Genomic DNA, 26,416 nt, shown 5'->3' on the forward strand with positions numbered 1-26,416 from the left:
TAAAAAATTTATACATTTTGTACTTTTCCTAAAATTGACTTCTTTTTTGTAAAGTGATATCTGATGACATTACTGACTGACTACCTTGTATGTGCAGATAGTATGCTAGATGCTGCCCACAAGATGAGGGAGGGGGCTTGTCTATTCAAAGCAGTCAACATCAAACACGTTTGCTAAAAAATGACATTCCTTTTCAATTCTCAACTTGTAGCAGTAAAAATTTAGATTCTGCTACATGTTATTATCTCTGAAAAGCACAGAATAAGGAATTGTAAATCATTTAGGCTGATGGAATTTGCAAACTTATATTCCATGCATATATCCAAGTAAAATTTTGATATTTAATAAGGATTAAAAAAACCAAAAATCTTTTTTTTAATAATTGAATAAGAATAAAAAAATTCTCAAACACATATATTAGAAAAAATTATCCAAGGAAATATAGTAAGAGCCCTAAATGGAAATAATTAACATAATGTTTAGATAGTAAGTATTAATAGTAATTTTATCCTTCATTTCCATGAAATTCAAAACATGTGTACCATGCTTTCTTTTTGATTATAACTCTGATAAGCTGAAGCTATTGTTATTAAAAAACAGGAACAAATAAAGTTAATCATTTCCAAGAACAGGCACAGCTGCCAATGAAGTTAAATGGAAAAAAAATAAAGAAAAGCCACTGGACATAGGGAAAAAATTAGATCAGAGAGTAAAATAGAAAGTATCTTCTACATCAAGTTAAATGGAAATTCAGATTCTTTGTTCAGACGAAGCTACTTTTCAAATGTTTTATCAATTTCTTTAAACACACACGAATATACTTACTTATCCAAAAAATAACTGGTAGGAACTCTTAAGGTATTTGAGGATAAGAGGCCAGAATCACAAGATAAGATTGTTACTCCAGAGAAAAAGGGAAAAAAGAAAAAAAGAAAGGCTTAAAGAAGGTACAAATAAATATAGTTTCTACTTATACCTCTTAGGGCAAGACTGATGTCATGGTACTTTTAGTTTTTCCCTTTGATTTTGCTTTATTACTTCTCTTGAATGGGAAATTGAGAAAAATTTACATAGAAGTGGGTGGGTATACTTGTTTAAGGATCAGTGACCCACAGGGGGAAAAAATCACCAAAAGATCTACATAAAAAAAAAGCATTAATTTAGATTGACAGGTTTATTTTTTTCTTAGAGAATTAGAAATCACTTGATTTATCTGATTTTTAGATTAGGAAATTTAATGCTTTATTCAATAAATAACATTTCTTCTATAAATTAGAGAAATACATGTAATAAAAATACAGTTCCATAATGTGATTAGTTGAGGTAATAAAACCTAGAGAAGAGGGGAAGAGAGAAGGTAAGGAAGGAATTGAAAGTATATATATATACACACACACATATGTGTGTGTGGGTGTGTGGATGTGTGGATATATATAAACTGTAAGGAAGAAATTTAATGGTGAGGAAGGGATTTTTTCCCATACTTTTTACTGGTGCATTAAAGTTTACATGATGGTGGGATTTGTTGTTACATATTCATATATGCACACAATATAACAATGTAATTTGGCCAATATCACTCTTCAGTACTTCCCTTTTCCCTTCCTTCCTCCTTCCTCTAGTCCCTTTTCCTTCCTTCTACTGATCTTCCTTAGATTTTCAAGAGAACCTCCCAACCTTTCTTTTCCTTTTTTCTCTCTAGTTTCTACATATAAAACACATGACCCTTGACCTTCTGAGTTTGGCTTATTTTGCTTAACATAATATTCTCAAGTTCCATCCATTTTCCTGCAAATTACATAATTTTATTTTTCTTTATGGCTGAGTAAAACTTTTTTTTTTTTTTTGTACTGGGATTGAACTCAGGGTGCTTAACCACTGAGCCACATCTCTAGCCTTTTTTTTTTTTTTTTTTTGTATTTTATGTAGAGACAGGTTTTCACCCACTAAGTTGCTGAGGCTGGCTTTGAACTCATGATCCTCCTGCCTCAGCCTCCAGAGCCACTGAGATTATAGGTATGTACCACCATGCCCAGCTAAACTCCATTGTTTTATATCACATTTTCCTCAGTCATTGATGGACACCTTAGGCTGGTTCCATAATTTGGCTATTGTAGATTGTTCTGCTATAAACATGGGTATGCAGGTATTACTATAATATAATGATTTTAATTTTTTAGGATAAATACCAACGAATGATATAGATGGGTCATATGATGGTTCCATTCCTACTCTTTTAAGGAACTTCAATATTGATGGGGAGTAACATTTTTTTAGGGCCTGCTGTGTGCTAGGCATTTTGTAATAAAAAATCTAACTAAATCCTCAGAGAAACTTTAAGAGATGGGTAGTATTAGACCTGTTACAATTGAGGGAATTGAGTCTCTGAGGGATTAAGTAACAAGGATCACACTAATAAGTAGTAGGATTCAAACCTAAAACTTTCATACTCCAAAAACTTCTTTATTGTTTTCACAAAGCTTATCTTCAACAGAGAAGAAGAGGATATGAGGAAGAGGAGAAGATGAATGAAAAAACAGAGAAAGTGGCTGAGATGTGTAGGAAAGAAAAAAGCACAATGGGATATACTACAGAGCCATAGTAATAAAAATAGCATGGTTCTGATATTAAAATGAGACACATAGATCAAAGGAATAGACACAAGTTTACAGTCATCTGATTCTTGGAAAAGGTATCAAAAACAGGTTGGAGAAAAAGCAGCCTCTTTAACGAATGGTACTGGGAAACTGGATATCCATATTTAGAAGAATGAAACTAGTCAAGTGTCTGTCAACAGATGAATAGATAAAGAAAATGTGGTATATATACAAAATGAATTTTTACTCAGCCATTAAAAAAAGAATGACATTATGTCAATTGCTGAAAAATGGATAGAACTGGACAATATCATGTTAAGTGAAATAAGCCTGACACAGAAAGAAAGATACATATCATGTATTTTCTCTCTTATGTGAAAGTTGGGATGCAGGCAGACAAAAGGGATGCCATGAAAGTAGAAGGGAGATCTTTAGGGTAAAGAAAAGTATCAATTTTACTTTTGATAGAATTATGTTATAGTATGAAACAATCTGCTGCAATAAAACCCACTATTTTGTATAATTAATATGAGCCAATTAAAAAAAGCACAATGGAAGAAAGAATCTCAATAGGAATAGAAAAGAAGATGGGTAGTAGGAAAGAGGCAGGAAAGGAATGTGAGGAAGATCAAAACTGAACAAGTTGGAATAAGGTACAACATGAAGAAGAAACAGGAAAGGAGTCATTTGGGAGACTACCTGTTTGGAACGTAGACTTCAGGGGGAAAAACAATTTTTATCTATTTTTTGAATATCGATTAGAGCAATTATTCTTAACAACTCAGGCATTCTAAATTCTAACCCTTATATATTTTGAGTAGAGTTTCTCAACTTTGATACTTTGAGTCAGACATATTTTGTTGTAAAGGACTTTCTGTGCATTATAGAATGTTTAACAGTTATCTCTGAACCTCCTATTAGATGAGAGTAGCACCCCCTAAAGTCTCAACAATAAAAAATTTCCCAGACATTACCAAATGTCCCCTGGAAGCAAAATCACCCCCATTTGAGGACTAATGATTAGAGATTATACTCCAGATAATGATATAAAAATGAACAAAAGATGCCTAATTATGCAAAATTATTTCCTGCATCACTCTGACTAAACGTCCTCAGGAACAAGAGAAAATTAAATCAGTGCAGAATTTATCTTAAGTTCATAGTACTTGTTATAGTATTGTTTAAAAATTACTTTTAAAGGATGGAAAGGAATTAGGTCTAAGCAAGTATCTAGTTTTGAACTACGCAATCTAAGGAGAGCAGCAGATTTCAGAAACTGGTTTCCTACCATGTGATTGGCTCTTTGCACATAAGATCTGGCTTTGCAGTTTGGAGACCTGGGTTCTGGTCTGCTCTGGTATACACCAGTTGTAGTACCTAGACCAAATCACTTGGCCTGTTGTATTCATATACCTTACAAAAAGTTCAAATATATACTTCTGAAAAAAAACTAACTTCCTTAGATACATCTATTACTGATAGTATGTTGAAGGGAAAATGTGGCGCGTACTGTATTGGTTTGCTTATCTATCCTCTAAAGTGTGGTCTGTGGGCATAGCACTGGCATTGCTTGGAAGTTTGTTGGAGATGCAAAATTTCAGAACTTACACCAACTGCATCAAAATCTGTATTTAACAAGAAAGAGATGATAGCCATAAAAATTAAAGTTGAGGAGTAAGTATTATATTCTGCCTTTCTCCCAGGGTTCCTTTTTAACTGTAGAGGCTGGATATATTAAAGACAACCTTTGTTAGATTTCTTTTCAGTTATGGTTCTGCTTAAAGATTAGGTCCAACAGTTAATACTTTGTGTATACAAAAAAAATGAACAAGGCTATTAACTTTAATCTAAAGTTAGTAAGTATAAACCTAGATATTCTGGATGTAGAATCGGTACAGTTAGTCATATTTCTAATGATAGATAAAAAGGACACACGGGTTGCCTCTCCCTTTTTGAAAGGTCATCTAATTGAAAACTTTGTTCAATGCTGTTATAGAGGTTTCTTCATTAATTTACTTAAATATCTATGAAACAGCATTGGTCTTTGAAAAATTCCAGGCATAGCAAAAGGCAAGAAGTAGAAATGAAGACAGTATCATTTGAAAGGAAGCAAAGTCATCCTTACATATAGACAAGATGCTTATATAACTAGAAGATGCAAAATAATCAAGTCTAAAAGTTATTAGTATTTCTTAATGTTAGAATTAATAAAAGAATTCAGAAAGGTAGCAAGTTAAAAAATAAATACATAAATGCCAATAGCTATACATTGCAGCAAGAAAACATAATGTGGAAAATAAATCCTTGTCATAATAACAACAAAAATAAAAAAGCTTATATAGGCTTTAGTCTGTAGGTATACATGAAATGTATACATATATATATGTGTGTCAATAGCTATATTACTATATATGAATGTATATGACTATAAATATAAATATATATACATACATATTATTATAAAGAATAGTAAAGCAAGGGAAAATGTGGACTTTTCAATGATAGAAAAAAAAATTAGCTCCATACCTTATACAATACATAAAATAATTCTAAAGAGATTAAATATAGAGAGCAAAAAACCCCACAAGTGTACACATATAAAAGAAAATTTGGTGGCTATTTAACTCATTATAGTATTAGAATTTCTAAACAAAAATACTTAAATATATTGGTGTACATCTGTATAATGTGTACGCGTGTATGTGTGAAATTACCAAAAAAGAAATACCTTTGACTAACAAAAATTTAAAGCATTTCTTCTTTTGAAACATTTCTAAATTTAAAAAATCACAATAAAATTACAAAGTAAATATCAAGCAATGTAGATATTTATAATCAATGTGAAGTAAGACATTAATATCCTTGTAATAATGGCAAAAGAAAAAATGGTCAAAGAACATGATTAAAAAGAAATACAAATGCATAATAAACATATGCCATGTTTTAGCAAACCTCTCTAGTAATGTCTTACAACAATAAGAATTTTTGCTTACTAAAATGGCAAAGATGAACACATATTATTCATTGTTTGGCACATATGGATTCCAATGGCACTCAAGCATCAGTGCTGGAAGTGCACATTAGCATATACACTCTTAAATGCTATTCTTTAGGATGTTTCAAGGGGCTTCATGCATTTCATTTACTGAGTTAGTTCTTTCTTCTAGGAATCTGTTTCGAGGTAGAAGTGTGAGGATTTAAAAGCAAATATTTTCATATATTTTATTTATACACAAAACAATTATTTATAAAAGAAATGATATGAAGTGTACACTGCTTAAGAGAACATACTATCAGGCAATCCTAAAAATAGTTTTTACATAATTTTTGTAACATGTAACATTCATCTTCATTAAAGAAGATATAAAATTGTGCTTATATTAAAACATGTACAAATACAAACACAGATATAGCAATAACAAATATCTGATATCAAAATACTATCCAGAATAGGATTTTAAATACTTTTTTCCTTTAGATACTTCTATTTTTATTTTTCAAAGTACACATTACTTTTATAATCATAAAGACCCTAAAACTAAAGTTAATGATTCTAAAGTTAATGTAAGAATAATGGGATGTCCCATATTCTATGTCAGTGTGGACATCTTAGGTTATTCAGATTTTGAACTGTACTGTGTGCCACATCTAAGCAGATGCTATAGACATAATAAAAATCTCAGTAATGTTTACATTCCAGCTATGCAGAAGGGCACAGAGTCTCTTGCCTAAAGTCACTCTGGCATTGACTGTCATAAACATACTCAGATTATCTCTCATGCACATGATTATCAACACACCTACAGAATATGTCCTGTCTCCTCAACATCTCCTGACATTGCTCCTTCTTCTCTTAGAGGTCTGACCTCTACTTTAAACCTAACACAGGTTTCTTCTTCACGGCCTTCTTCAAAGCCTCCTTTCTTAGGATACTTGATTTTCACTACACCTCCTTTGTCAATCATCCTACCTCTAAGATTCAGGTCAGAAGAACTGAGAAACTTACTTAGCTTTTTCTCAAATAGAGTAGCAGCTAAAGACAATTTATAAAAGGTTGACAATCTATTAGTTATTAATAAATCACAGATATAAATGCCAGTATTTCAATATTACATGAAATAAGTTCCGAAATACAATAACTTTTGAACTGGTATTATAATAACAATGAGCCAAAGGTAGGTTTTGTATAGTCAAAGCATATGCAAGACTTCCCAGTTGAGTCTTTCAAAAAGGAATGGAAAGAAAATCAGTGAAGAACAAAGGATGTACGCAAAGGAGTTTTTAGCCTGGGAAATAAGCCCAAGGAAGAAACCTGCTTCATCAAATTATCAGGAAAGGAAACTCTGTGAAGGAAACAGAAACAGAAAGGGATTTAACACAGAAAATTAGGTGCTGACAAAGACTGAAGGAGCACAAGTCAGGTACCTTTGGAGCTTCTGACTTCAAGATTACGCCTTTAAGGCATTGATCAAGATAAGGAGCCTCTAAAGGCTCAATTTCCTCTTAATATCCATAAGGATACTAAGACTCTGGAACACCAAGTGAGCGTGAGCATGCTAAGCAGAAAGAACAAGCAGGAAGATGACCTCTGCTTCATTTCCAGCTAATTAGTTTTGGTTCTGTTTCTGTTTATATCATTGCTTTTATGGAAAAATTCAGTGTAAGTTCTAAATCATTAGCTTGGGAACCAATTTTTCAAAGTATTATGTTTATAATTTGGAATCCTTGTGTCTTTAAAACGTCAACAAAACAAATAAAATGAATAAGAAAAACTAAAATTTCTTCTTGGGATGTTTTATAGTTGTGAACTTCATTTAATTCTCCTCAAATATCTTAATGTGTGTAAAATCATCTCCTCCACCATTACATGGCAGTGTATAAAATTTTTAAATTTCATTTGTAGGATGTGAAAAAAGCTAGGAAACAAGGCTTCGTGATGATAATTTATCACAAAAGCTCAAAAGCTTGCTTCTTACACCAATGTGTTGGGTTGCACCTTTTTTTTTTTTTTTTTTTTTTGGTGCTTGTTTTTGGCTTATTGGTAAAAAGTTCTTCTTTGGTGCTGATGTAGTAAGCATATTTTCAATTATTCTGTATATAGGCTTAGGGTATATAAATCATGGGATAAAAATGATAAGAATAACAATTTCATGACATGCAATGAAGGAAGCAGGAATGCAAAGGAATATTTGTTTTCTAGTGTAAATGTTTCATTCTTTTTGTTATTGTTGTTGTTAGTTGTTTGTTTCATCCTTTTTCTTTTTACCATAAATATTGGTAAAATCAGAGTTAGTGATGATGTCCACATCATTGTACTGATGAAGTCCATAGAAGCTTAAGTAAATTATTTTATATAATTACTTAAAAGTCATTTGAAAATGTACTTCGGAAACCTTCCTCAAATGAACCCCTACTCCCAAGGAAGTTCTTGTAGCTGTTTCCTTTAGCTTTCCAGTTGAGCAACTAAGGTAAGAGGAAACCAAGACCTTTATCTACTGAGTCATGCATGTTACTACCAGGAAGGGAATCAGGAAGATTTCCTAGCGACCAATTATTTGCTTCAGTCACCATCTCCTATATTGTCACACACATGAACAATTACAATCCACATGATGTTCAAACCTACTAAGGCTTATTTTGTGTGCCACATACAATTTCTTTCCTAAGTAACATATCTATTAATGTATTTAGTGATGGTATTGGAGTTTGTGGAATGTAACAAAAAGGATAGATGGAAAAGGATGAGAAGCGACAGGTATTAATTGACCCAACAGTACAGGTTACAGTAAAGGTCAATAATCAATTGAATTCCTGCCTCTCAATGTGATTCTGAAGACCAGCTTATCTCAAATATTTCTTAAGATCTAATTATTGCATTTGCCCATGAAAATTCTTCCGACAGGTAATTCAGTTTCTTAAACTTCTCACCTAAGGTATTTGATATTAAAATGTCCCTGATCACACTCTATTTAATGAGATCAAATCCAGAAGGCTTGTTCTCCTTTCCCTTTATGTCTGGCCTCTCTGGTGCCCAGTGAAAGCAATTTTGCTGCTTTTTTTATTTTTTAAATGAAGTTTAGATCTCCATCTGCTCTCATACAGAACTTGGTCTGGGAGAGTCCCTGTTAAGACATCTATTGTAATAGTCGCACCTACACGTCTTCACACACTGACGGCCTATGGCGAGAAATACACCCACACCTCGCCGAGACGGTAGGTGTGTGTTCAGATGCAAGATGGAGGGCAGGAGGGGAGCCGCTGTCCCCTAAGCCAGGCTCAGGCGCACCGACTCCAAGTTGAAGAGTGTTCACAGGTAGGGCTTTTAGGCAAGTGGTAGCTCTGGAGGGCATTTCCGCAGGGAGCCGGACAGACAACTGTCCGCCTAACGGCAGCAGGAGGGTCGAGCTGCCCCGCCAGACACGCGCCCGGTGGCCGGCACTTGGCAGCCGCACACGCGCGAGCCTGCAGCCCCGCCCCGCGCGCCTTCCAACCGCTCCTCCGGCGGCTTCCCAGGACGCGGCGGCCCCCAGCGCCCCGCGCGGGGAGAGCCCAGGCGCCGCCCGCCTGCCGGGCCACTTCCCTCCGCCGCCGGGTGAAGCTCGGGGCCCGGCCGCGCCGGCCCTCTTGGCGCTCACCTGCTCGCTCTCCTCCGGGGGCTGCAGCCCGCGCCGCCGCGGGCTCGCTCCGGGCTCCCGCTCCGTCCCAGTCGCCGCCCGCTCCGCCAGAGCGTCCCCGTCCTCGTCGCGATCCCCGCTGCCGCCGCCCCGCAGCAGTTCCCCAGCCGAGCACATCCCGCTGCCAACTCCCGCCGCCCGGGACGGCCGCTGGAAGGCCACGCCGCGTCGCACGAGGCGGTGGCCGCCGCCCCAGGGTCTCACTAGTCGGCAGCGCTGGTGGATGACAGGAGACGGCGAAGCGCGTCTGCCGGCCTGGGCGCCCAAAGTACAGTAGCAGCCCGGCCCCTCCTGTCACAGGCTCGCCCCGCCCCGCCGCCGGGAGGAGCCCTCCGGGGCGGGGCCAAGGCGGGGGCGGGACCAAGGCGCGCGTGTGCGTGCGTGTGTTTGTGTGTGTGTGTGTGTGTATCTATGTCTATGAGAGGATTTGAATGTGCGTGACTATAGTGATATGAAGGAGTGTATGAGAGAAATTTGTGAGTGTGTGTGCCTTTGAGTGTGTGTGTGTATGTGTGTGTGAAATAGAGAATTGTGGGCATGAGGGAGAAAGTGAGAAACTGAGAGACTTATGTGTGAAGGGAGCTATGTGTGTGAAAGAGACAATGCGTGATGTAAGAGAGTGCTTTTGTGGGTGAGGGAGGCAGTATTGTGAGTGTGAGAGCCATACACATACACCCATTTACACTCTCCAGGAGGGACCCTCTGTTCTTGCCTGGCACTGGATATGCTGGTTATGCTGCTGGCTGCCTGTTAAGGACAGCTGTCCAACCTTTGCAAGGAATACACATTTCTGTGTGTTTCTTTTCTTTTGCCTTCTGTCCTAGTATCTCTTTAAAGGGCTGTGTCTTTTTTTCTGTATTGAGTGCTCCCTGGTATGTGGTCTTTGGTGGAGACTTGGGATCATTTAATGTAGCCTCTGTATATTTCTATAAATGGGTAAGAATATGTCTCAGTGGGTAATAGGGGACATATCCAATTTATAATTATTTCTCTTACTACCCCATCCATTTTGTTAAAGGGAAATCGAGGGACATTTAAATTAATGCCAGTATTTTGCATGTATCTGTTAGACCTGTTTTCTATTTTTGGTAGAGATTCCCTCAGACTTTCTCTGTCACACACACAACTAACACATGGTTCATACACACATGAACTCTTGTGCATAGTTTCTCACACCTCATCTCTGTCACAAATCCTCTTAGCTTTCATTACACATACAAATGTGTTCATTCAATGTTTCAGCAGGTGTTTATTGAACATTACTAGGCACTAGGCTCATATCTAGGTTATGTTTCATTTGGAACAGGCATTCTTTTGTTCCCAGAATTTTTGGTTTTTTTTTTTTCCTGGAGATCTAGAAAACAACTCTAATAATAGCATTTTAAACAAAAAAACATTATTCACATTACATTCCAGATCTTACACCTTCGAGCACATCTTGTGAGAGGAGTGGAACATTTTTTGCTGGCCTAGAATGTATGCTTTTGGATATCACAAATTACAAAGAAAATGAATCTAGATTAATTTCTTTATTAAAAGCCTTTAAAACCCTGGAGGATGGTATTTAATATAATATAAATATATATAATACTATTATATATAAATATATATTTAATTTCTATAGTTAAATTATTTATAATTATATATAATTATTTAATTTGTATATATACATATATAAATATATATATAACAAAAACAAATGTCACCAATAGAACTCAGAAACATCCGTGATAGGTCTGATACCTTTCCTCTAATAGCAACATTTTTATTTTTTAAATTTTAGGTTTACTATTGTTTCTTATTAAAAAGTGACCTTATTTTTAAAAAATAAAACTTTGAGAAGATATATACATATATATATCTTCTCAAAGTTTTATATATATATATATATATATAAATACACACACACACACACACACACACACACACACATTGATGCAGAGAACATCAACCCTTTACTGTCAACCCTGTGAATTTAAGGCACATTTTGAAGCTCTCCCTCTTTTGCTTATATGCCTTAACTTGGTCTTACGGTTTGGAACCAGAGTGTTACCCAAAGGTTCGTGTGTTGAAGGCTTGATCCCCAACACAGTAATATTCAGAGATGAAACTTTTGGGAAGTGATTGGATCATGAAGGCTCTTACTTCATTAATCCATTGATGGATTAATTATTTGATGACATTAGTGGGAGATGGTAGAAACTTTAGGTGGTAAGGCCTAGTTGGAGGAAGTAGATCACTGGAGGTATTCCCGGGAAGGGCATCTTTTATCCCTAGCCTGTTCTCTTTCTCGCTCTCCCCGCTCCCCTCTTCCGGCTATCCTGAAGTGAGTAGCTTTCTTCTGCCATGCCTTTCTGTGATGTTACCTCAGGCCAAAGCAATGGAGCTGGCCGACCATTGACTGAAACCTCTGAAACTGAGTAAAAATAAATATTTCCTCCTTTAACTTGTTTCTCTTAGTTATTTGGCATAGAAACAAAAATCTAGCTAATAAAATTGGTAAGTCAAAAAGTTATGTCTTCTGAGAATGAACAGAAAGTTGTACGTGGGGACTCAGAAGTCACAGAATATATAGAGACAGGCAAGTTAAAAGATCAGTACAGGGATGGGAATATAGCTTAGTTGGTAGAGTGCTTGCCTTGCATGCACAAGGCCTGGTGTACAAACAGCTGCTAAGCTTTTAGAGTAGGGGAAGAATTTGACAAAAGTCCTGTAGAATATACTACCTGGTGTTTTGTCAATTCATACTTCTTGATTGATTGACAAATGTGTTCATTCAATGTTTCAGCAGGTGTTTATTGAACATTACTAGGCACTAGGCTCATATCTAGGTTATGTTTCTTTTGGAACAGGCATTCTTTTGTTCCCAGAATTTTTGTTTTTTCCTGGAGATTTAGAAAACAACTCTAATAATAGCATTTTAAACAAACAAAAAAAAACATTATTCACATTACATTCCAGATCTTACACCTTCGAGCACATCTTGTGAGAGGAGTGGAACATTTTTGCTGGCTCTGTGAGGTGAATAACACATACAAAGCTATCAGCCAGTTTCCATGGGAAGTATAAGATTGCTATTACCTAGACAACTATAGCATGTTGGTCTCATATTGTATGTCGTTCAGTTTTGATTTTATTTTGTATTTACCTCTGCTCAGGAATTAATAAGTTTCAAGAAAAAGGATTCATGTCTAAGGACAAGCCTGTTGCATATACATGTGGCTTTGTGGCAGTTGCTGTGAGAGCAAGGACTTTTAATTCCTCACTTTCATGTTTGAATCTTATTTTTAATGTTCTCCTACTATTACTTTATTTGTATCTCTTTCTAGAGGGAAAAATGAACAGATCAGAGTGAACTATATTCACCCAATAATATATAATCTTAGGAAAAAGGACAATTATCTCAACCCAAACTTTGTTTTTTTCAGTTGGACTTTTAGTATACTAGGATGTTATTTTATTATAAGTTTCCTAAATTTTTGCTTCTCATATAATTTTCTATTTAGCACAATCTTTAGAAAATGGAATTATTTTTGAAATGTTTGAAATCTTAACCAAAATTTCAGTAATCTCTATTGTACTTTATAGTTTGGGTTTGTGGTGTCCTTTAAAGGCCTACGTGTTTAAGATTTGGTTGCCAGACTGTGGTGTTCAGAGGGGTGGTGTTCAGAACCTAGTGGCCTGGTAGAAGAAAGTTAGGTAATGAGGGCATGCCATTAAAGGGGATTTGGGGATCATGGCCCTTCTTGTTTCTCTCTGCTTCTTGGCTGCCATGAGGTACACAGCTGTGCTCTATCATGTACTCCTGCCATTGTGTTCTGCCTCACTGCAGGTCCAAAAACAATAGAAACAGCCAAACTGAAAAACAAATGAACAATAACAACAACAACAAAAAAACCACTTTTCTCTTTACAAGTTGCCTATCTCAGGTATTTTATCATAGTGACAGAAAACTGACACATGTTTTCTGTGCAATGTATGTGAATTTAAAAGCAAAGATACTTATTGAAGAAACCCCACCTCCTTTAGGGTTTGTTCAGTGTCAGGGAGATGCTAAACCAAGGAACATTGGTTCTACAGCTTTTCCAGAGAGTTCTGATTGGGAGAAAGAGAAATTTCCCTATCATTCTGGAATTAACTTTCATCCCGTTTTATTTCTTCTCAGTGTGACTTCTTTGCATTTGATGCACTTCTGAATTCTCTCCATACAGTAAGAATGTAGATTAAGAGTTTTATTCATTAAAAAAATAAAGCATTGAAAATGCTATTCAAACTCACTAGTAGATAAAAATGGAAATGTAAACAATTATAGCAATTTTTAAAATGTTGAATAAAACCTACTGTGTACAATAGGGAAACAGTTAAACTCAGCCATCGCTAGTAGTTCTACAAATTGATAACATTCTTTTGGCAGGACATTATTCTACACTATAAAGACATCCATGCCCTTTGGCTCACTAACCTCTGACCTAGGAAGTAATTCAAAAAGGTGTGCGTTGGGATATGGGGGAAGATTGGTTAAAAGGTACAAAATTTCAGTTAATCAGGGGGAGTAAGTTTTCCAGATCTTAATTTTGAATTAACATGATAATCATTTTTAAGATAATGTTAAGTAGAAGGTACAGAATGAAAGCAGCAGAGCTACTTATTTATCCTGTTTCTTGGGTCTAGGCAGGAAAAAGTAATATATGACAGCTTTGCTCACTTTAGGGATTATATCTTATACATGTGAAATTGTATGAACATGTAGATCAAATTTGGAAGACAAATGTTTAAAAGGATTTCTTGAACAACATGATTACAGGCAATGTGTTTCCTTTGAAAATTAATTGTAATGTTATAATTTAAAAACAAATCGTTTTAATAGATCTGATATCTATTTTCTTTATAAAATAGGATTGCTGCCACCCAAAGTCTGGTTGATTCAACTTCATAGCTGAAAGTTCTATTACCTTTTGTTGAATAATTTAGTTCTTGAATGGGTTTGGATCTTTTATTTATGCTGTCCTCAATAATTTAGAATCATAGACTTGGAAAGGAATCTAAGAGGCAGTTTAGCACAAACTCCCATCCAACGTAGCGGTCACTTTTATAACATTTCTGGTAGATGGTCACCCTCCTCCTGCTTGAAGCCTTCCAACTATGGGCCACTCACTACTTCATGCTACCCCCTGTTCAATTACTGAATAACAATAATTGTTACAAAGTCTTTCCATTTACTGAATTAAATCTGTATATTCCTCTCTCTTTGGCCCATTGGTCCTAATTCATTCCTGAAGTAAGAGAACAAATTAATTTAATGTATTTTTTCCCTCAAAGCAATCCTTGGAATTTTTTAAAAAGGTATTTTTGTTTTCTCTTAGACTTTCTTCTTTGAATTGTTACTTAAGGATAAATGTTGGATTATTTTATTGCAGGCTGACCACCTCCTAAAGCCTAAGGAATGAAGTCAAGCTAGCAGAATATGTAATTGAGGGGTGGCTACTCCAAAAACTTATACCTACCCCTGCATGCTTTTTTTTAAAGTTATGTTAGCCAATAAATCTATAACCATAAGACTACTCCCTCCTTTTTTTCCTCTCATGAGTTGGGTTGGTTTTTCATCACTTATTAAAGAAGTCAGAATGATACAGGAGCAAGGAATGATTTTACCACTGTCCGCCTGGAGAAGCTTGGGTAGTTCATTTAAAGTTTTCTGTTTCTGACTTTTATCATCAGTAAAATGAGCAGGTTGAACTAGATACTTTGAAACCTCTTCTTCTTTTAAAATTCTATGATTTCTATTTGACTTTGCTTCCAGTTCTAACCCTTGAGTCTTTGTTATTTTCCTAACATTTATTCCACTTAGTCAAGTTCTGATTATAGAGGTTAATTCTTAGAAGCAAAGTGATAGAAGCAATTTTCTTATTCTAAGAATCTCTAATTTTAAGACTCTGTTACAAAATTACCCCCTTTTCCTCAGTGAAAAATAGGTCTTTTGCTTACAAAATTTTTATTTTGAAAAATTTCACACCTTCAGAAAAGTAGCAGGAATAGTACAATAAACACCCAAAGAACTACCACCTAGATTGTCTAATTAATATTTACTCTGTTTGTTTTCATGTTTGTGGGTCTCCTAAGTCTGTTACTCTCAATGAGTTTTAAAAATAACATGCATAAAGACAAGTAAGAACTTCTGAAAAGAGTGCTACTTTCCCTTGAGAATATTTAGAAGGATCTAAAGAAGTAGAGGTGGTATGGTGTAGTGGTTAACAATTGTAAGTCTTGATTCTAACTGAATTCCAATCTGGCTCTCTCTGATGTTCAGTTTTCATATTTGCAAAATATAGGATATTGTTGGCACCCAAATTTATACTCCAAACTTATTAGCACAAATATTATGTGAGTAAAACTGATAACATGAGGTCAGCTTGATTTTTCATTGCATAAGAGAAACCTTAGTTATCTCTGTTCTGCCAATGAGCTTGGATCTTTAATTTCCACACATAGGAAATAAATTAGTAGTTGGCTTAGAAGAGAATGTAAAACACTGGAACAGAAATTAAGGAATGTGTATTTCTAGCTGGGCAAGAAATCAGACCCCACATAGCATCTGCCAGTACAGTTCTTGCGGATGTAAGCCTAGATCCAGGGAGGCAGATGGGTTTCATCTCATGTGCCAATTACTGGCAGTGGCTCCCTTGTACACTATATAAGAAGGCTTTTGAGAACATAGTGGGAAAAAATGACTGTCTCAACCTGGGAGATATGAGTGACAGCACAGTGCAATATTACTACGATCTGGAGGTATTCCCTCCCACCACCCCCTGCCGCCATACCAGTTAACATGTTGGAACTCAGTGGCATATGCAATTGTGTTAGGAGGTAAAGTCTATAGGACTGGAAGGTCAAGAGAGCCGAGACCTTGTGGATGGGATTAGAGCTCTTATGAAAGAGCTCAAGGGACTAAGTTCTTCCTCTTCTTCTGCCGTGTGAGGACACAGCATTTGTCCCCCTTTGCACTTCCTTCTGCTATGTGAAGACAGAGCATTCTGTTGTACCATTTTGGGAGCAGAAACTGGACCTTCACCAGACAATGAATCCCCTGGGTCTTGATTTTGGACTTCCTAGCTTCCATAACTGGGAGAGATAAATTCGTATTATTTGTGGATTACCGAACCTCAGGTATTTTGTTATAACAACAAAATGGACAAGACACCTGCATTTGCCAATTCTGATCTAGGTATGAATGGCAAAAAAGCCAAGCTTCAGGTGTGAAGAGCAAACATGACAATTGGCTGGTAATTCTGTCAAAGCTAAAAGGAGAGAGAAAATAAAGTAGGTTGACATAAAGTACTTCATTAATCCTATTATAAAAGTAGTAACAAGTATAAACATTTATCCTATCATTTATTACCTTATAATAACGTTTTTGTTTATATATCCCTTGCTCCGATAAGACTGTGATTTTTTTTCTGGGGGGAAAATTTTACATTTTACAAAATGCTAGGCATGTAGTAGATACATAATCAATGTTGGAGCTTATTTAGCTACATCTAAATTTTGATTTGGTTTAAGCTGAAAGTCCTTACCCTATAAAACTCATATCATTCTTACACTTATTTTGAAGTCCCTTGCTTTTCTTAATTTCTTATTAAAGGTATCTTTGGAAAATTTCCATATTGTCATAACAAGAGCAAATAGATATTTGCCTAACTTTAATCAATACAAAGAAGGAGCAGTATGCCCACAATTGCTCAGGTCTTTTTCAGAACTCATGGAGGACAGAGCTCAGGTACGAAATAGGGACATGATGATCCTGAAAGCAAATTTTAGGTCATCCATAAATATTAACCAGCTGCTTTCTGCTTCTGTAGCCCATTTGATATTATATCTATTAAACAACTAAATAAAATCAAAATTATGATTCCTTGTCTTTTTCAATATTTTAATTATATGTAGTCCTTAACTCTTAATTTCTGAAATTTGGTCCAACTTACACATTCCACATCATTGACATTGATAAAGTGTACACTATTGTATTCAGCAGGTGCAAAATGATTATTCCGAGCCATTAGAAGGTGCCTAATTGCTTTCTTTTTCTGAACAATTGTGACAATTTAGATATTTAATTGAATTCTGTCATAAATATTTATAGATGCAAAGGCAATGTGCTAGAAGAAATTCTGTTGAAACATGTATAAGAGGTGCAAGCCTCATAAACTTCATCACAGTTGAGCAAAGGTCAAAATCATTAGGATGTCTCTAATGGCACAATTTGTCATCAATAATGCACTATTTAATTTGCTTAACCATGTGGTTTAATTATCAGGGAAGATAACAAAGAAGTGATACAAATTCGTAGGCAAATCTCTAAGTCTGAATTAAACCTGTAAGATTATCTAAAGGATTTTATAGTTTTTAGCTTTCTGAGAATGTGCTTATTTGTCACATAGATTTCTCAAAATCCATCATATGAAAATGTGGATGACAGCTTATATTTATTTTCTTTGATAGTTGCCTCTTTTTCTCAAATTGAGTTATCTATGGTTTTTCAAGCTTTAACAATGCCTTGCTCTTCCATATCTCTGCTTCCTAGAACAGCTTAGGACAAGGAACTAAGCTAAGGCCCTCTGAATGACTGTTGAACTTTTCATCTACTAAACTTTTTCATCAACTCAGGAAATGTTCCTCAAGTCTTCACAGGTGGTCTGTATATGCATGACCTAGTCACAATTCAAACAATCTTGATGCAGATAGACACGAAGGTATTGTTTAACCCCTTAAGTCCCAACTTTTTAGTTCTGCAAATATTTCAATGAAACTGACACAGATGCAGTAAATAGGTTGGAAATCATAATCTAGATATTATATATCCTTTATTATTATTAAGAATGAAAATAGATTGTCCTATAAATAGGACATTGGAACTATATGTTATATTTTATGTATATAGGTTATTATATAAATAGGACATTGAGCAAATGTGATACCTGGGACACTGGGACAAAAGGGGTTAAGTGGTGTATGCAAGGCACAATCTGGGGAGATTTATGTGAAACTGCACAAAGAACATTAAGGGACTTTTCTTATTTTCAGTTTTTTAAAGTCCAATAGGACACATAAAGCCATTTACATCTAAGATTAAAACAGTGTGAAATAAGGAAAGTCTCATAGGGACTTCACAGATGAAGTGCTATGTAGTTCAATAGAGGGGGAAATTATTCTATATCTACATCTGAAATCTCAAATTTAGAAGAGGGCAGAATTGGTTTTTTTTGAACATGTGATTCTAAGATCTTTTTTATTGGTTCTTTTTAGTTATACATGGCAGTAGTATCCATTTTGATATAATTACAAGAGTATTGCTATAGGCAGGCATGCTGTCAGCAGCTGCTATCATAGTTGACAAGTTAACATCATTCTTGAGGATAGTACTGGAGCTGAAGTCCTAGGGCCACTTAGTGTAAGGGAAAACTTCAAAAGGCTTTGAGGCCAATATTGAATAATATAATAATCAGTATTTAAAGATTTGTAAGTTTTTAGAATTAGACATCCTTGTAGAGACCCTCTAGGCTTCACACTTTACTAATGACACTTAGAAAGGAAAAATACTACCTAAGATAATCTGATAGGGGAGCTGTTATCCTTGACCCTTTTTTCTTTTTTTTTCTCCTTCTCCTCCTCCTCTTCTTCTTCTCTTCTTCTTCTCCTCCTCCTCCTCCTCCCCCCCCCTTCCTCCTGATTGAACCCAGAGCCTCCTATGTACTAGAAAGTGCTCTGACTGTATATCACCTTTACAATCCCTTTCCCTTCTAATCTATCATTTTGTCCTTTTTGCCTCCATTTCCTCAAATCTATCTTCTCTTTTCCAGTTCAATTTTACTGTCTTTTATCAGAACTTCAATATCTCTTACTTGAAATTCTCTTGTATATTCCTAACTCATATTTTCCTTCTTTTCTTTTCTTTTCTTTTCTTTCCTTCCTTCCTTCCTCCCTCCCTCCCTCCCTCCCTTCCTTCCTTCCTTCCTGATGCTGGGAATTGAACCCTGGGATGCTTTGCTTTACCACCAAGCTACATCTCTAGTTTTTAAAAATTTTCTTTTACATAGGGTCTTGCTAAGGTGCCCAGACTGGCCTCCAATTTGTGATCCTCCTGCCTCTGCCTGTTCAGTTGCTGAGATTTCAGACATGCTCCACAGAGCCTGGCTCTCTATTTCTTTTCTTATCTTTGTTTTTTAATATATTATTTTTTTAGTCTTAGTTGAACATAATACCTTTATTTTATTTATTTATGTTTATGTGGTGCTAGGACCAAACTCAGGGCCTTGCATGTGCTAGGTGAGCGCTTTACCACTGAGCCAAAACCCCAGCCCCTATCTGTTTCTTATCCTCTTAAATTTATATCCTACATATCCAGCCAGTCATTTGACTGAAATGCAAATCTCATGGTGACATTCATTGACTTTATATTTCCACAGCTTTCCACTAACTGCAAAATAAATTCTGAATCCTTTCTTTTCTCTGCTTTCTACCATCAACTCCGAAGACTATATGCATAGTTTGAAGGGGACTCAGAACATTGTCCCCTTCCTCCCTCACATTCCCTCTTTAAAATTGTTTTACTAATATCTCAACTTTTAGGACTCACCTCAGTCATCAGCTCTTCCAGGAAGCTCACAGTAAGTTAGAAGTTCTTTCTCTGCCCAGGTTAGTCTCATTGTATCCTGCACTGGATTGGCCTCACTGTACTATAATTAGGTATTTGGTTCCCCTAGTTGAATGCAAACTTTCTGATAACCACATTTTATTTATCTTCATATGCCAAAGTACAGATTGGGTGCTTGCTACAGATTGTTTGTGTCCCCTCAAAATTCATATATTGAAATCTAATCATCAATGTGACAGCACTGTAGGTTGGGGGGGCCTTTGGGAGATGATTCAATCAGGAGGGCAGAGACCTCATGAATGAGATTAGTGACCTTTAAAAGAGACAACAGAGAACTCTCTTGTCCCCTCTGTCATGTGAAGACACAGAGAGATGGCTGTCTCTGAGTCAAAAGAAACAAAACTTCACCAGACATTGGATCTGCTGGTGGCTATGGTTTATACTGCCAAGCTTCCAGAAGTGTGTGTGAAATAAGTTTCTGTTGTTGGTAAGTCATCCGATCTATAGTATTCTCTTACAGCAATCCAAGTAGACTAAGACAGTGCTTAATATAAGGCATATTAGATGCTCAATAAATATAAGTTGAATTCATGCACAGATATGAGAAATAACAATACCTAAATAGTCATGCCAGGTAAGTATTCTTCCTCTTACACTCTTGGTTCTTCAAGCCTGCTGTGAATCAGAGAAGGGTTTAAAAAGCACAGACTTTTGGGCTCCACTGTTGTCTAAAGTTTTATGTTTCCAATGTGTTTCTAATGAAGCAACCAAGCATCTGTTCAGAGATTGGAGTTTATAAATCATTGTATAATTTTCCTTTCATGTGCCTTTAGGAATAATCATATTGGAGAAGTCAAAGCAATGTGTAATAAAATTTAGAAAGATTTGCATTTAAGATGGCTTAATTTGGTTTAAATGTGTATTTGTTAACAGATAAACTCCTAATTCTCCAGAAAACTCTGTATACCATAATAGTTCATTCACTAATGAGTCTGGAGAGACAAGGCTTTAATTTGGTTTATATTACTCAATGGTTTTTCCTCATTTTCTAACTCCTCTAAAATGGATTTCATTTTTCAGATTAGCTTTCTTTGTGTGCCTACTTCATATGTTTAGTTCCTTTCTTCATTTATAATTAGGGCAACCTCAATCCTTCATGCTTCAACTCTCCTTTCCTGATGGAATGCACTTTTCAACTTTGACTTTTCCAGACTCAGCGGTATTTCATTCAACTACTCCGTTGAGTCTCTGCAGTGTCCCTAAGATTTCCTAGTATAAGTCAGGCCTGCCCTGGAGTTCTGGCTGTCCCTTTGAGTCCATTGGTTTTTGTGAGTTTTGGGGGCCTCTGAGGAGAGGGGCTGGTGTAGGTGGGAATTTGGCTGATTCACAATTTTCCAGAAGCACCATGTGCTCCTCATGCTTGAGAGGGAAGCTGGTCTCCACAGTCAGACCCAGGAGCAGGGAGACAGCCACTGTGTGGGTGGTCTTCAAGAAGCCTTCCGCTGTTTCTCTTGTACCCAGCTGGTTTTAAGTTTCTGGGTGTTAGTGCTGAAACGACCTTCAAGTTTTGCCTTTGCTTTAATAGGCTTTCAGGCCTGTAATAAAGATTGCCCTTGGTTTTGGACCCTATATTTTGATATATCTCACAAAACAATTTATCTCATGGTTTGCCATTAGATACATTTTATGCAGACGTTTATTATTTTAAAACTTGATATGCAATTTAATACAATTTCAGTAATCTCCCAATGAAAATTTATACTCTCAACTGTGTGGGAAAATGATTGTTATGTATTTTATTAGTATTATGATTTATATATTTCATTATATTCTAGATAAAAAACACAAAATCAACGTTTTTTCTACATTATTTCCTGATGTTTGTAGTTTTCAAATCACCAAGAATAGACTAATTAATTAGAATAGACTAATTTAACATTTCCATTCTCTGCTATTATTATTTTTGTGTTTTTGCCAGCTAGCAACACATATTTATTTCAGAGATCCTCCTTGTTCTAAAATCTAACAGGAAATATAGAACATTTACCCAACTAAGAATGAATGTTTTAGAGTTGATGAAATATCAAAATAAGCTGATAGAACATCATTAGGGTCTTCAAAGACTTCTATTATGAGAGAACATCTTCCTTCTGTCTTGTCTCAGGCCTAATTTGGCTGATTCATATACGGACTGAAGGGCTATTTTAAGCAGATATCCTACAATTGTTTACATTTGTTAACTGGTTATTGTATTGTCCTGAGCATATAAGCTTGCATGAGACTCCAACAATTTTTACTGATGTTTTGCTCAAGTGATTCATGTTGGTTATTTAATGAAATATCCTTTGCCCCCCACACCACCAGTACTGGCGATACTCTACCACTAAGCTGCATTTGCAGCCCTTTTTATTTTTTATTTTGAGACAGGGTCTTGCTAAGTTGCTCAGGCTGGCCTTGAATGCATGATTCTCCTGCTTCAGCCTCTCAAGTAGCTGGATTTATAAGAGGGTACCACAATGCCTAGCTTCCTTTATCAATTTTGCTTTACTCTTCCAAATGTGTGTCTCTATGAAAGTCTGCATTATAGTCTTGCATGCTAACTTAAAATACTAGGATTTAAGTTTAAAATATTTAAACTTATCATTAGTTAGTTTAAAAATCCATAAATGTCTATGAATTTCTCCAAAGTAGTATTTAGGGTTGGGGATATAGCTCAGTGTTAGAGCCCTTGCTTATCATGCACCAGACCTCTAGTTTAATCTGCAGTGTGTGACAGTACACACACATACACACACACACACACACACACACACAGGTCATATTTTAGATAATATAAGGTGATATCTTCTAAAGTAGCAATAGTAGTACCAATGTATTGTGCTAATGCATTTTCATGAGGCTGAAAGTGATTGACAATTTCACATTAACTGTACTATATGTACATATTTAAAACTATATTTTAAGATTTTATTTAAAAACCATAGCAGGTGGTTTTAAGCATCACATGTAAAAATGCAAAATGTAGTTGTTAGGTTGTTGTTTTAAACATTCTTTCAGGTGGCATCACTGCCCTTACAAATATAGCTGTTTCGTATTCTAAGCCATGGTCCATTATGAACTATTCCTAATTAGTCAGTCTTAGTAGACATAGTATTTTCAACATGTACCAGTAAATATTAACTGTACAGTTTCCCCCTATCTTAACCAAGCTAGTGACTAAGATCACTCATTGTGATGATCACAATTAAGTCATTATGCAAGAGCTGTCTGACATGAAGTCTAGGAAATTTGGTATATTGGGGTATGTCAGGGTTCCAGGTAGAATGACAGGCAAGTTGAAAATGGGGATAATACTTGGTAAATGAGTGAACTTCTGCTGTGAAGATCCCAGTCTCACTAGTCAGATCTGGTTTTTAACTTTGAATCTGTCATTTACCAGTACCTCAGTCACATTCCTCACTCAAGTTTTCCTTGTCTAGAGAATGGGACTAGGCTATCTACTTAATGGTGGTAATTATATATGAAAAGATGCAAGATGTTTGGTATAGTGAAATTCACACCTTAAAATTATAGACTGAGCAGGACCCACAAGGCTACATTTCCAGTTACTCAGGAGGCTGAGGCAGGAGGATCGCAAGTTAAAGGCTGCCTTGGACACCTAGCCCCTGTCTCCATCTCCAAATTAAACAAATACAATAAAAAGGGCTGGGAATATGACTCAGATACAATACACTACTGAATTCAATCACTGGTACCACATACACACAAATTATTGATTATTTATTCTGCAGATCATACATAATAAGTTTGATTATAAAGTACAGGGGACTTTAAACCAATTGTTTATTTCTTTTTTTTTTTTTTTACAAAAATACTGTGATTTTAAAAGTCTCTCCTCATAAGAAGGCTTAGCAACATTTTTGCTTAGAAACATTTCTGATAAAAGTCTTTATTTCAAAATTGGATTTATAGATGACAGAGCTTGAGACAACCTTAATAGAAAGCATCTAGTTCACTTTGGATATATTGGTAAAGAATGCTGAGAAGTATAGAATTTAACTAGCTTACTCCAAATTGAAATCTAAAAAGAAAAGGCTAGGATGTGATCATTGATTTTGTGGTGGTGGGCTTTAATCCCTTATTCAAAGTGGAGAAATGGAACAGTTATTGGATAAGGAAGATCGGATACATTTTTTTTTTTAAAGAGAGAGAGAGAGAGAGAGAGAGAGAGAGAGAGAGAGAGAGAGAGAGAGAATTTTTTTAATATTTATTTATTTTAGTTCTCGGCGGACACAACATCTTTGTTTGTATGTGGTGCTGAGGATCGAACCCGGGCCGCACGCATGCCAGGCGAGCGCGCTACCGCTTGAGCCACATCCCCAGCCCCACATTTTTTAAAAATATTTATTTTTTAGTTGTCAATACCTTTATTTATTTATTTATTTTATGTGGTGCTCAGGATGGAACCCAGGGCCTCGCATGCGCTGGGCGAATGCTCTACTGCTGAGCCACAACCCCAGCCCAGATCAGATACATTTTAAAACAGAACTATTTAATGGTATTTTCTTGATACAAATCATGTTCTGATCTCTTGGTATAATCGTTAGTGCCTCTTTCACTCTCAAAAGTGTCTGTTTGGATAATATATTATGTGTTCTTCCTGTTTAATTGTGTTTACATAGGCAGAGAGTAGCAACCATCTGGTAAATTGTAGACTGGGTAGATCCAAAAATAGACCACATTTTTTTTCTTGTTCTAAAATTGGGGAATAGCTGGAATTACTGGACAATTACTCAATACTTTCTTCATCTTCTGGGTCTGCTAGGAATTATTAATTGATGGCTTGGTGGGGATGGATAGATCTATTGACTGGCTAGGATCATATGCAAGACTGTGTGTGGAACATTTTTCTGGAAAATGTATCCATATTTTCAAAAGTTCAGACTTTCAAAAGTTCTATATCACCCAGAAAGACTAAGAACCATTTATCATGCAGGGACTCTGACCCAGGAAACAGATTTGGGGTTCAGCAGGTGGAAGAAGATGCAACACTCAGATAGTAGATGTGCTTTATTCAGTGGTGGTCTCGGCCATTGGCCAGACCCCAGCTTCAGCTTCCGGCCCCAGTCAGTTTGATTTTAGCCCCTTTCTTGGCCCATTTCCATAGGCCCTTTTTATATGCTGGTGAAACAAAAAAGGCTCACTGGCAAAAGGTTATATAAGGGGGCGCATGCTCAAAAGTTAACGTTTATGACCTTGAGTCTCTATGCTGAATCACAGTGTTTCTAGCCTGGACTAACCATAAATAGTCGGTTCCCAGCACTGGCTACACACTGAAAACATAACATAGCCCTCCAGAAGTCTCAGCAAGAGAACCTAACTACAGCTATTTTGGGGCCTGCCCCAGCACCATTGCTCCACCCTAACATTCCATTCACAAGTTCCCAGATTATTTTCAAAGAATGCTTTTCTAATTAATATACTTTCATTAATTTAAAACTCTGCAGTGAAAATTATGTAATTGAAACATATGAAATGTTGACAAAAGCCCTTGAAGTTGTGGTGCTTGATGGGAGAACATGTTTACCAGACTGGAAAATGATGCTACTAACCAGTGGGTTTCTGAAATTTCTTTAAGCCAGGGTCATAGAATTCTTGCCAGTTTTTGACCTGAGAAAATAACTATTTCCTATGGGTTAATGGAATGATCTTACAGCTGAATCTAATTCAAGGATTGTATTAGGATTCCACTTTATGAAATCGTTGTAAAAAGAGCTGTTCAAGGAATATACATCCCTTTCCATTGTAGGAGAATTTGGAGAATGGAAAGACATTTAACTAATAAAATGTTCAATAGAGTCAAATAAGCGCTCGGTAACATGCCATGGGTACATAGAGGGCAGACAGGGTGAGCTTCGTGAGCAACAACAGGACCTCCCCTGTGAGCAGACAGATGGATATTACAGAATTGAGGGACTTGATTTACCAGGATCTTTCTTACCAATTATCCTTTCTTCCTGCTCTTAATCAAATTATTCTTTTTCTTAGTCCCCATGCTTTTTTTACAAGTGGGAAAGAGAAAAAAAAAAGGTTTCATGAAATGACTAATAGAAGAACACATGCTTTCAGAGTGCTAAGTGTTAAGCTCCCTAGGATGAAGAGTCTAAATATATACTTCATTCCAAATATAGATAGGTGAGTTGCTGCTGTGTTTGAAGGGACCACACTGACCAGCTAAAGGAGGTTTGCTTCATTCTCTATTGTTTCTTTAAAGAAAAGTTCCAGGAGCTTTTAAAATGACAACTATTAGGTAAAAAAAAACATTGCAGTTGCTTAATTTTAAATAACTGCCTAACTAGGGAGCAGAGTCCCAGGAGAGGGCTGACAGAAATAGCTCATGCTTTTTTTAACTGCCAGTATTTTAACTTTATTCAGAGAAAAATGAAGTCTGTGTAATCAAAGTATATACAAGTATGTATAGAACTAGAAGGACTAAG

General features: G+C 36.1%; 1 protein-coding gene across 1 annotated transcript in view; it reads right to left on the bottom strand.

The window, feature by feature from the left end:
• The window catches only part of FAM241A (family with sequence similarity 241 member A), a 37,501-nt gene extending 27,933 nt beyond the window's left edge, over positions 1 to 9,568 (bottom strand). The window contains exon 1 of the mRNA XM_081303580.1: positions 9,233 to 9,568. Within this exon, the coding sequence (XP_081159706.1) occupies positions 9,233 to 9,388 (156 nt within the window). The 5' untranslated portion in view covers positions 9,389 to 9,568. The remainder of the gene's footprint in view (positions 1 to 9,232) is intronic.
• Positions 9,569 to 26,416: the final 16,848 nt, after the last annotated feature.

The sequence above is a fragment of the Spermophilus citellus genome, assembly GCF_964194105.1.
Source record: "Spermophilus citellus genome assembly, chromosome: 8".
Classification (NCBI taxonomy): Eukaryota; Metazoa; Chordata; class Mammalia; order Rodentia; family Sciuridae; genus Spermophilus; species Spermophilus citellus.